The sequence below is a fragment of the Manis javanica genome, chromosome 3 (genome assembly GCF_040802235.1).
Source record: "Manis javanica isolate MJ-LG chromosome 3, MJ_LKY, whole genome shotgun sequence".
Lineage (NCBI taxonomy): Eukaryota > Metazoa > Chordata > Mammalia > Pholidota > Manidae > Manis > Manis javanica.
The window spans coordinates 60043819-60056418 of NC_133158.1; the positions used below are offsets into that span (position 1 = coordinate 60043819).

Genomic DNA, 12600 nt, shown 5'->3' on the forward strand with positions numbered 1-12600 from the left:
AAATATGTTAACTTTATTATATTGCCAAGCATTTGAATAGCATCACAGAAGAAAAACATGAACTAATCAAGTTCATAACCATCTTGTTTTATCTCCTACCTGCAATGAACTGCTTGTTTTTTCGAGGAGACCGTGGTTGTCGTTGGTATAGGTCACTTGATCTATACAGGTCAATGGTCCCCATGCTTAACAGTACTGTCTTCTGTATAAAATCCACCACAGCCAACCCATTGCAGTTCCCAAATGCAACTCTGAGAGAAAAAAAATATGCAACTAGAATGTATCACAGCAATTATTATTTTTATATTTGATTTAAAAACAAGATTACTGGAAAGTAATGCCTTAGAGTTGGAGAGGCTAGGCAGTGATTAGTGTAAAGCGAGGACGGATATTGTGCCTTTACATAGAATAGGTCGACTGAATAATAGCCTGACCAATGCAAAAAACAGGAATAACTTGCAATCCCATTTTAACATCTAAGTAGTGACTATCCAATCTGCCTTTTAACTTGTTCATGTTTTCACAGAAGAACCATATAAAATCTTTTTGCTGTCCAATGGGGAAATAGGTTGAAATATTACACTTTAATAGCTACAGATGCTTAGGCATATGTAATTAGATGCCTTTTTCAAATAAAATTGTAACCATTAGGCTCAAAATTAGTTCTCTTGTTAAACAGAGTATATATTTAACATACAGTTGTACATAAAAATTTATATATCTAAATTTTTGACACCGCAATAAAAACAAATTCAATTTACAAAAATCTAAAAATTTTCACTCCTTTGTTCTTTATTTTGTTCCATTTATTAAAAGACAAAGACCATTTGATTAATTTCTTAATTAAATCTCCTAAGAAATTAAAACAGCTTTCCTAAGCAAGCATTTGGGCACTTTAGCCATTAGGCATACTAACTCTCTTTTTTCTCCTTTTACAACATGCCCTCTAGGCTGAACAATCGTAAATCTGTGCTTTTCGCTTCCCACACTAAATATACACTAGTTGTATGAATGCTGTTTTGCTGATTTTATATGAGTTTCATGTTGTTTTATTATTAGATTAAATCTGGTTGACAAATTATCTTCTTTTCTCAATCTATTTCTTTCCATTCTAGCACACAGCCTTCCTCACAAGTTAAAAGAAAAGTTGTATCATACTAGATGTTTTGCTATTTCACATAAATTTCTACATCTTCTGGTGAGAAAGGCACTGGAAACTTGAAAAAGTATTGTTATAAAAGTCAGAAGATCCTATCTGTATCATTTATAGATTATGTGACTTTGAGAAAAATCAAATGAATTTTTGCTGGGCCATAGTTTCTTTATAATGATAATTATAGTATTAGATTTATCTAGTTCACAGGCCTTTTATAAGCATCAGATCAGAAATTTATTATTAGAGTACTGTGAAAATTTTCTACATAAAAGTAGAATTAATCTTAACAAGTAATAAAATAATAAGTGAACTATTATACATATTACATATTTTAGCAAGTTAGTATCTCTAAACTTTTAATGCTAAAATATAGTTAATTATTTATACTTACAGATATAGAGTTCCCAAATGCAATACTGACAGGAAAAAAATAGGCAACTAATATATATGATACACCAAAATAATTATTTTTATCTGTGAATTAAAAATAAAAACTGAAAAGTTATACCTTAGATTAGGGAGGTCAGGAAGTGATTGCTGAAAAGTTAGTAAGGATACTGGATTTCATCTACCTTAAATAACTAGGAAACTGGACAAAATATATTAAACAGTTTTTATATATTGATCAACTGGCAATATAGGGTGAGATTAGAGAAGGATAATAATCAACATAAACTTTAGGTATTCTAGTTAAAAATAAGTGTTTTTGCTTAGTGAATGGGAAGATTTCCCAAGCTAGAGCACAGGAAATAAACTCAGAGATCAGTTGTCTCATTGAATTGAGGAGACAGAGATGAGAGTCTGATGCTCAAAAGCAGTTAGAAATCTGAGGCAAAATGCTAAAGAGATGAGAGCTACACAGAAAGTGCACAGAGATTTACAGAATGGTCCTCCTGAGATTTTGGCTAGGTACTGATCTGTGCATCCATGTGAGGAAAGAACCACTAAATGATAAAGCAGAACAATTCCCAAAGCCCATACAAGACTGAGAACATGTTACTGCTAGTCATACTGTTGAGATTTCCTTATTCATGGAAAAGCAGATATAGGTATCACTTCAGTAATGTGGACAAATTAGTCATAAAGGCTTTTCTGGACTCACCCTTAAAAGACTTAAAAACAATAATTTTAAGTAATATAGCTGCCTTCCAGAAAAATATCCAACACTATTGAAAGAATTCAACAAAATACCACCATAAATGTAAAGTCTACAATTTTCATTATATAAATGGGAGCAGGCATATAAAGAATCAGAAAAAACAAAACCAATAACCAGAGGAAAAAGATAAAAGAAATATGCCAAGAAATGAAACATGAGGAAATTAGCAGTCAAGGATGTTAAAAATGACTTAAAAATGTATCCCAGGTATTTAAGATTAAGGAAAACATGAATGTGATAAAGTGAGAAATGGAAGGTATAATAAAAATGCAAATAAAATTTCTAGAGACAAAAAAATATCTGAAATGAAAAATCACCTGAATATTAGACATTCAAGAAGAGAAATATAGTGAACTTGAATAAATAACAATAGAAAATTTTCAAAATCAAACCAGAGAGAAAAAACAAAACAAAACAAAACAAAACAATAAAGATCACTACCCCCGGTCAAAATTGAACAATCTAGAATAAATGTAATTGGAATTTCTAAAGGAAGGTCAGCAGGAATCATAATTGAAGAAATGAGAGCCAAAATAGCCAAATGATAGCCAAATTTGATGATAATAATAAACCTAGATATCCAAGAAATTAAAAGGATCCTAAGCAAAATACACCAAAGAAAAAATACAGTCATAATCACATTCCTGAAAATTAATGATAGAAATTGTTAAAAGCAGCCAGAGAAGAAAGATGTATTTCCTACATAGAACAAAGATAAGAATGATGAAATCTACTTATATCAGAAACTACACAAACCAAAAGACATTGGAATAACATCTTTAAAGTAACAAATGAAAATAATCTGTCCAAGTAAAATTCTACTACCCAGAATATATATCTTTCAAATAGTGTAATACAGATTTTTACATATGAATAAAATGTGAGGGAATTCATCACTAGGAGATGTATACTACAAGAAATAAGTCCTTCAATGTGGTACGCATACATAATGGAATATTATTCAGTTATAAGAGGAAAACAAATCCTACCATTTACAACAACATGGATGGAGCTAGACGGTATTATGCTCAGTGAAATAAGCCAGATGGAGAAAGACAAGTATCAAATGATTTCACTCATCTGTGGAGTATAAGAACAAAGAAAAACTGAAGGAACAAAGTAGCAGCCAACTCACAGAACCCAAGAATGGACTAACAGTTACCAAAGGGAAAGGGACTGGGGAGGATTGGTGGGAAGGGAGGGATAAGGGTGGGGAAAAAGAAAGGCGGCCTTATGATTAGCATGTATAATGTGGGGGGAGGGGCAAAGGGAGGGCTGTACAACACAGAGAAGACAAGTAGTGATTCTACAGCATCTTACTACGCTGATGGACAGTGACTGAAGGGGTTTGTGGAGGGACTTGGTGAAGGGGGGAGCCTAGTAAACATGTTCTTCATGTAATTGTAGATTAATGATAACAAAATGAATTAAAAAATAGTTCATTTCTGCCTTATAAACATATATTTACCATATGACCCAGTTATTCCACTCTTATTTACCTGAGAAAATGCAAAACTAATGTTACACAAAGAATTGTATCTGAATGTTAATAGCAGATTTACAGTCCAGAACTGGTAACAGCCCAAACTTCCATCAAATGGTGAACGGATAAACAGTTTTGAGTATTTACCTAATGGAATATTGTGAAAGAATGTAAAGGAACAAGCCAGAGAGATACATAACATGCATAAATCACAAAAGCATTATTCTAAGTAAAAGAAAACACACAATTTATGCTTCTATTCATATGAAATTGTAGAAATGCAAAATTACAGTGATAGTAAGCAAATCAGTGGTTCTGAGGGACCAAGGAATGAAGGGTGATAACTGAATATACAAAGGAACTTTGTGAGGTAATGGATGCTTTTAATGTCATTAGATTGTTTGCATATACAAATATGTCATGTTCATTTGTCAAAACTCATATTGCATACTTAAAATTGGTGAATTTTATTTAATATACATTATACCGCAATAAAGTATTTTTAATATTAATAGATATTTAGTTTAAAATACTACCAAAAAGAACCAGGAATCTAAAGCCTGCAATGGCAATAAGTACATACCTATTGTATGTATTTCTGTTGTATGTGGGGTTTGCTGCAGGCATACTGGTGGGTAGAGTTAGAACTTGGCCCTGCTGACTGAGATGCCCATTTGTAACTGCTACAGGTGCACTGATATGCATACTGGATGTCAGTGTGGTTGGTGGAAGGGCCCATTTGTGGCTTCTCTGGGTATTCTGGTACACAGGTCTAGCCCCAGTTTGGCTGGCTTCAAAGCTGGCTGTGACTATTTCAGGTACACTTGTGAGCAGGGCTGCCCCCTTCTTCCATGGCAGGAGCCCCTTTTTTGGGGAGGTTTCCCATTCAGGTTGAGGCTACCTGCCAGGTGGGGTGGTATGGGAGCCAGTTTTGTGGGATGCCATTCCTAGTTGAGACTACCTACTGGGTGTGGTGTTGCAGGAAGCAACTTGGAATGGTGCCTGCCATATGGAAAGGTTGAGCAGGATGGGTCCACAGGGAAATGCTGGGGTTGGGTGAGTGGTGTTAGCAAGGTACATGGAGATGATCAGTAATGGTACTAATCAGTGAGGGGCCTGCAAGGCAGAAAGAGTATGAAAAATGGTGTTCACCAAGTACTTCTTTTTTCAGAGAAAGTTCTTACAGATCCCTGTCCCTCTGGTACACACCCTAAAGTTCATCAATAAACCTCCTTCACATATGGTCTGGGCACTTTCAAGCTGCTGCCTCTGTACTGGGTCTTGGAGCAAGTGAGTTTGTACGTGGGTCCTTTAAGAGAGGAATCTTGGTTTCCTACAGCTCTCCTGCTCTCCTGGAGGTAAGCCCCACTGATTTTTCAAAGCCATATGTTAGGGGTTCATCTTTCCAGTATGCCTGTTGTGGGTCTTTAACCTCTTACTCCTCAGGGTATATTTCTACCTTTGTGATATTCCTCCCATTTTGGGTGATGGTACCAGTGGTAGAGTTTCTGACCAGTACTGTATTCCTGCTCCTCATACCCATCTTAATGTGGCTTTTTCTTTACATCTTCAGCTGTGGAAGAGGTCTTCTGCTACTCTTTATGTTCTCAGAGAAAGTTGTTTCTTATGCAGTTATAGTTTTGGTGTGTCCATGGGAGGACATGAGCTCAGAATCTTCCTACTCCACCATCATGATCTCTTGTACTCATATATAAATTATTTGTTAGATAAAACTAATCTATTATTGGTTTACTTTGTATTCAAGCAAATAAAATGGCAATAACTAACTATTTTTTAGTTATTATTTGACAGGATGTAATAAAGCACTGTTCTTCCTAGCCCTGAGATACTACACTATTTTGGTTGTTTCTTTACTTCCTAGATAAATAATCAATTTATTAAAAATTTCTCAAATTATTCTATTCTGAATATGTCCTGCATATCCTGCTCTGAGCCTAAAAAGATACATTTCATACATATTAATACAGTTAATATTATCAACATTTTATCATTTTACAGATAAGGAAATAGAGCACAGGAAGTTTAAGTAATTTTTCAAATACTAAACAGATAGAAAGAAGCAGAATTAAGATTTGAATACCAAAGAATTGCACTGTAGTGCCTGTGATCTTTAATTCTACACCAGATTGTCTCAGTAATCAAAAACATAACTGCCACTAAGCCTAACCATCAAAGCCCAATGCTGCTTTATTTTCTGGAAATTATGGCAGGAAAAAGAGCTGGTAATAAAAGAAGAGGTGACTCAACATAATTCCTTTTGTTTTTGGAATAAAAATAAAATATTCACATTATATTATATCATTAGATTCCTTTAAGACTTTTCTCACCCTCTTTTTTTCCATGCATTTTCTTCTTTCAGTTACCTTGTTACATTCTCTTAATTTATATATTTACTCTTCAAAATGATTTTCATACTGAGGAAAAGATGGTGGCATGAATAGGGTGGTGGAAATCTCCTCCCAAAACAATATATATTTTGAAAATACAACGAATACAACTATTCCTAAAAGAGTGACCAGAAGATACAGTACACCAGTCAGGCTACATCTGTGAGAACCCAACATTTCATGGAAAAGGGTAAGATACAAAGCCATGACCCGGTGGGACCTGAGTACACCTCAAACCCTGCTCACCAGTGGAAGGAAAAGAATCAGAGTGGGTAGGGAGTGGAAGCATGTTGGCAGCCGCGCCCATAAGATGGCGCTGGCCGGAAGGCCCAACACTGCCTAGTTTCAAAACACCTCACCCACTAAACCACATGCTAATTGCGCCTTGGCATAAGGACCAATGAGAATCACCAAGCTGTCATGCTAATAAGGCATGTGAAGCTACACCAACCAGATCAGAGCATGGGAGCTATATAAGCAGGCCTCTCCTTCCTCTCGGGGTCCGGCCCGACAGTCTATGTCACAAAAGAGCTGAAGAATAAAGCTTTCTGCAGAAGAATCCTGCTATTGTTGTGTGCTGTTCTTGCCGGCGAGAACGGGGCGCGCGACAAGTGGTGCCGAAACCCGGGAACCAGAACATCACCGGCACAGGGAGGACCCTTCAGACATCTGGAGAGGATTAAGAACTGCAGGTCAGAAGAAAGTCCGGAGAGGTAAGTTCCAAGAGGCCCCTGCTTTTTCGGGTGGTGGCTAATGGTTCTCTGTAGATAAAGAGGCACCATGGGGAATGCACCGTCATTAGTCACGGCACTGCAGACAGCTCTCAAGGAGCGAAACTTGAAGGTCTCCAGCAAGGTCTTAGGATCTTTTGTTAAGGAGATAGATCGTGTGGCCCCCTGGTTCATTTGTTCAGGGTCCCTCTCAATCCCGAGCTGGGACAAACTGGGGAAAGATCTTGATAGGGAGGAGGAGGAAGGTAGCCTGAGGGGAGGCACCAGGCCCCTCTGGAAACTGATTAGAGCTTGTCTGCAAGATGAGAGATGTGAAAAGGTAATAAAAGAAGGTCAGAGAGCATTGACAGATATCCAAGAGAGCATGTCAGAAAGGGAACGGGAAACAGAGAGCGCGCGCGGCCGAAAAGCCACAAAAACGAAAGTAAAGAGACCTCAGAGTGAGGGAGAAAGCCCGCCTAGGGCAAAAGCGAAAGAGCCCCGAGAAGCGAGTGACGATCGCCTCGGAGAAAATAGTAAATACCCCTGGAAAGAGCTGAGGGACCTCCAACTCTCCAATAGGGAATCTGAGGAGGAATTAACGTCCGCAGAGGAAGGGGAAGAAAATAAAACCGCAGAGTTTAGAAGAAAGGGAACCAGCATAGTCGAAAAGCGGCCCAAGGAAAAAGCGAAAGCAAGGTGTCCCCCGACACCTATGGCCCCGCCGCCTTACGGGAGTGGCGCACTTTCGTTCTGTCACCCAGATACTCTCCAGGCAATCAGACAAATGTTTCCTGTCTTTGAAGATGATGGCGTACGTTCCCATCAACCCTTGAGTCATAAACAAGTTAAGGACCTGGCGGAGTCTGTCCGAGCTTACGGGGTTAGTGCCAATTACACCATAGCACAAGTAGAGAGATTAACCGAAACAGCCATGACACCCGCAGACTGGCAATATGTAACGAAAGCGTGCCTAGCCAGTATGGGACAATATATAGAATGGAAGGCATTGTGGCATGACATCAGTATGTCCCAAGCACGCGCAAATGCAGCCGAGGGACCTCCCGTGGCTCATTGGACTTACGATATGTTGACAGGCCAGGGGCAGTGGGCGGCGAATCAGACAGCTTTCCCTGCGCAGCTTTACGCGCAAATAAACACATGCGCCGCTAAGGCGTGGAAAGCTCTTACAAATAAAGGATAAGTATCAGGGAATTTAACAAAGATCATCCAGGGGCCGACTGAACCATTTTCTGACTTTGTTGCTCGTATGATGGAGGCCGCAGGCAGGATATTTGGGGATCAGGAACAGGCCATGCCCCTAGTAGAACAGTTGGTGTTTGAGCAATGCACCAAGGAATGTAGGCAGGCTATTACGCCGTGGAAACAGAAGGGGTTGAGTGCCTGGCTGAAAGCCTGTCGAGAGATAGGAGGGCCGCTTACAAACGCGGGCCTGGCCGCAGCCATATTACAGAGCCACAAACAAGCCAGGAGCACTAATAAAAATATCAAATGCTTTCAATGCGGGAAATTAGGACATATAAAGAGAGAGTGTAGGAGCCCAGCTGCAGAACAAACAACCCAGAAGACCCCCGGATTGTGCCCTAAGTGTAAGAAAGGCAGGCATTGGGCCAATGAGTGCCGGTCTATTAAAGACATAGATGGGAAACCCTTAGAGTTGCCAAAAAACGCCCAGAGGGGCCCCCGTCACCAGGGCCCGCAAATATATGGGGCAGCCAGCACGCAAGTGTCCTTCGGGAGCAACCAGGCCCCCCGAGGAGAGCCACTCCGGGTTCCGCAGGATTGGACATCCGTGCCACCACCAGAATAGTGTTAACTCCACAGATGGGGGTCCAGCCCATCCCCTCAGACTTTAAGGGACCCCTACCACCCAACACTGTTGGGTTACTTCTGGGGCGCTCCTCTACCGCATTGAAAGGCCTGGTAGTTCATCCCGGAGTCATAGATCAAGATTATGAAGGACAGGTGAAAATCATGTGTTCAGCCCCCAGAGGAATCTATCCCATATCCCCGGGAGACCGTATTGCCCAACTGTTAGTATTACCTAGTTTGCATGCTCTATACCCCGCTGCTGGTGGGGAGAGAGGGGAGAAGGGCTTTGGTTCATCCAATTGGAACTCAGCATTTATAGTATTGGATTTAGCAGACAGACCAAAATTAACCCTTCAAATAGAGGGAAAGAGCTTTGAGGGAATCCTAGACACTGGAGCAGATAAAAGTATTATCTCTGCAACCTGGTGGCCCTCCAAGTGGCCTGTGACCCAATCCTCACATTCATTACAAGGTTTAGGATATGAGTCAAGCCCTTCAATTAGTGCCAAACCATTGAAATGGCGAGCCCCTGAAGGACAAGAGGGTACAGTCACCCCTTATGTACTCCCTCTACCGGTCAATTTATGGGGGAGGGATGTCATGAGAGACTTAGGCCTCAAACTCATTAATGAATACTCCACCCCCGCCCAAGGCATGATGATGGACATGGGATACATCCCTGGCAAGGGGCTGGGGAAACACCAACAGGGACACATAGAGCCCATCCTGCCCAAAGTAAAGAATGACCGTCACGGCCTGGGTTTTTCATAGGGGCCATTGAAGATGCCATGCCCATACCTTGGCTCACAGAGGAGGCCGTATGGGTTCCTCAGTGGCCCCTATCCTCTGAAAAATTAGAAGCAGCTCATTGCTTAGTGCAAGAGCAGCTCCAAGTGGGACACCTAGAACCCTCTGTGTCCCCATGGAACACACCCATATTTGTAATCAGGAAAAAGTCAGGATCATGGAGGTTGCTTCATGATCTGAGAGCAGTAAATGCTCAAATGAGAATGCTTGGACCCGTACAACGGGGACTGCCACTCCTCTCTGCCTTACCCAAAGAATGGAAAGTGCTCATAATAGATATTAAAGATTGTTTCTTTTCTATACCTCTAAGCTCCAAGGACAGGGAAAGATTTGCTTTTACTTTGCCAGCTATTAACCATGAACAACCCGATGCCAGATTTCAGTGGAAGGTCCTCCCTCAAGGAATGGCAAATAGCCCCACCATATGTCAACTGTATGTTCAGTGAGCGCTAGACCCAATTCGTAAGACCTATCCCACACTAAAGATCATCCATTACATGGATGACATCCTTCTTTGCTCCCCACAACCAGCAGAAATAGAAGAAGCATATATAGATCTCACTAGATCCCTAGAAAATTGGAGACTGAATATAGCAAGCGAGAAGGTCCAAAAATCTAGTGTTAGCAAATTCCTAGGAGCAACCATTTACACAGATGTAATTTGCCCCCAAAAGCTTGAGATAAGACATAATCAATTGCGAAATTTGAATGACTTCCAAAAACTCCTAGGGGATATTAATTGGTTGCGCCCATACTTAAAGATACCCACCACTGAATTGACTCCACTATTTAAAACCCTAGAAGGAGACCCACAACTAACGTCACCGCGCTCCCTCACACCTGAGGCATTACAAGCCATTCGCAAAGTAGAACAGGCTTTGATGACAGCACAATTAAATAGAGTGCAATCGAATGAATCCTTTGAGTTGTGTGTGCTTCCCACCCCGGAGCTGCCAACAGCAGTCTTATGGCAGCACGGCCCACTGATCTGGATCCATCCCCAAGCCTCTCAGGCTAGGACAATAGAGTACTATCCAGCAGCCGTGGCCAAACTTGCTTTGAGAGGAGTAAAAACCTCCATGACACATTTCGGAGAGGCTCCAGCTAAAATTATAACCCCTTACAGCGTAGAACAGATACAAGTATTATGTGCTATGAACGATGATTGGGCCATACTTGCTTACAGTTTCTCAGGAACCTTTGATAATCATTTCCCTAAACATCCCCTCATCAACTTCGCCAAAAATCATCTCCTAGTATTTCCTCGGGTCACTAGCCTAACCCCGCTGCCTCATGGAAAAACAGTTTACACGGACGGGTCTAAGACAGGCACAGGTGCCTATGTCCATGATGGCAAAGTTGTGACAAAAGGCTACACGCCTGACACTCCACAAATAGTGGAATGTCGCATAGTCTTAGAGGTCCTACAAATCTTTCCTGAACCTTTAAATATTGTGTCTGACTCCTGTTATGTAGTTAATGCAGTCAAATCTCTAGAAGTGGCCGGGCTAATTAAAGCGTCCAGCCCAGTAGCCACCTTATTCAAACAGATGCAATCAGCACTACTTCATAGGCAATCTCCTTTGTATATAACTCATATCAGAGCACATTCAGGCCTTCCCGGGCCTATGACCCAAGGCAACCACCTAGCAGACCTCGCAACCAGAAATATAGCTTTTCCCCTGCTAGACCCTATCACCGCAGCTTCAAAATTCCATGCACAATTTCATGTCACTGCCGAAACACTGCGCAAGCGGTTTAGCATAACCAGGGCCGAAGCTAGGAACATTGTCCTTAGCTGCCAACACTGCTGCAGCTTCCTTCCCACACCTCATGTTGGGATTAACCCCAGAGGTATTAGGCCTTTACAAGTTTGGCAAATGGATGTGACGCATATTTCGTCTTTTGGGAAACTGAAATATGTACATGTATCCGTGGATACTTGTTCAGGAGTCACCTTTGCCTCCCCATTGTCAGGAGAGAAAGCTTCCCATGTCATCCAGCACTGCCTTGAAGCTTGGAGCGCTTGGGGGTTACCACAGATTCTGAAAACAGACAATGGCCCAGCCTATACCTCTACAAAATTTGCTCAATTTTGTCATCACATGGGGATAAAACATATCACTGGCCTTCCCTACAACCCACAGGGTCAAGGGATTGTGGAACGCGCGAACCGCACGCTCAAATCCTATTTACTTAAACAAAAAGGGGGAATTGAAGATATACCCCCCACACCAAAAACTGCCATAGCCCTAGCACTTTTCACTATAAATTTTTTGAATCTGGATGCTCAGGGCCATACAGCAGCGGATCGCCATAATCAGTGGCCAAAAGACCCACAAGAACTAGTAAAATGGAAGGATGTGTTATCTAACCAATGGAAGGGCCCGGATCCAATCATAATCAGATCCAGGGGAGCTGTATGTGTTTTCCCCCAGGGTGAAGAAAACCCCTTCTGGATCCCGGAGCGCCTAACGAGGAAAGTCCTCAGCAAAGGAGATGACTTCCCTGTACCTCCTGACCCTGCTCCTGACACTGGAGGCCCCGACTCAGGGAGTATTGAGATGGGGAATCCTGTCTGCCTTTCCTAAACCTATGCCTGTCCGCTTCAATGCGGCTGTTTTTCCGCGCTTTTTCACTACCAATTCTAGTATGAATCTGCCCTATTTAGCTAAAGACACCCTAGTAGCCCCCCTGGGAGAAAACCGATCTTTCACGACCAATGGATCTATATGTTTCACTGTCCCACTAAACACGACTGAGGAGACCGGCAGGAAGAATACGTGCATCACATTAAGAAGAAAAACATACGGGTGGTTCTTCACAGATACCCGTAGAGTTCTCTGGATCAATGGCACTTTCCCTCAAAAACGTAATAGTACATACGGCCCGCCTCCCCAGCCCAGGTATGCCCCTCATTGTGTAGGTGAATACGAGGGAGAAAAGTGGCCCTGGACCGACTGTCAATCTGCTGTAACAGCGTGGGCCACAGAGAGACAGGAGTTCACCATTTCCCCAGATATGGAGGGACGGCCAGCCCGGGA

The 12600-nt window shown here is 41.5% G+C and overlaps 1 protein-coding gene across 11 annotated transcripts in view; it reads right to left on the minus strand.

Annotated features, from left to right (window-relative positions):
- Positions 1-12600, minus strand: part of STXBP5L (syntaxin binding protein 5L) — a 415289-nt gene that overhangs the window by 101233 nt on the left and 301456 nt on the right. For all 11 annotated transcript variants that reach the window (XM_073231573.1, XM_037013174.2, XM_073231576.1 and 8 more), the window contains exon 19: positions 100-251. In XM_073231573.1, the coding sequence (XP_073087674.1) occupies positions 100-251 (152 nt within the window). The remainder of the gene's footprint in view (positions 1-99; positions 252-12600) is intronic.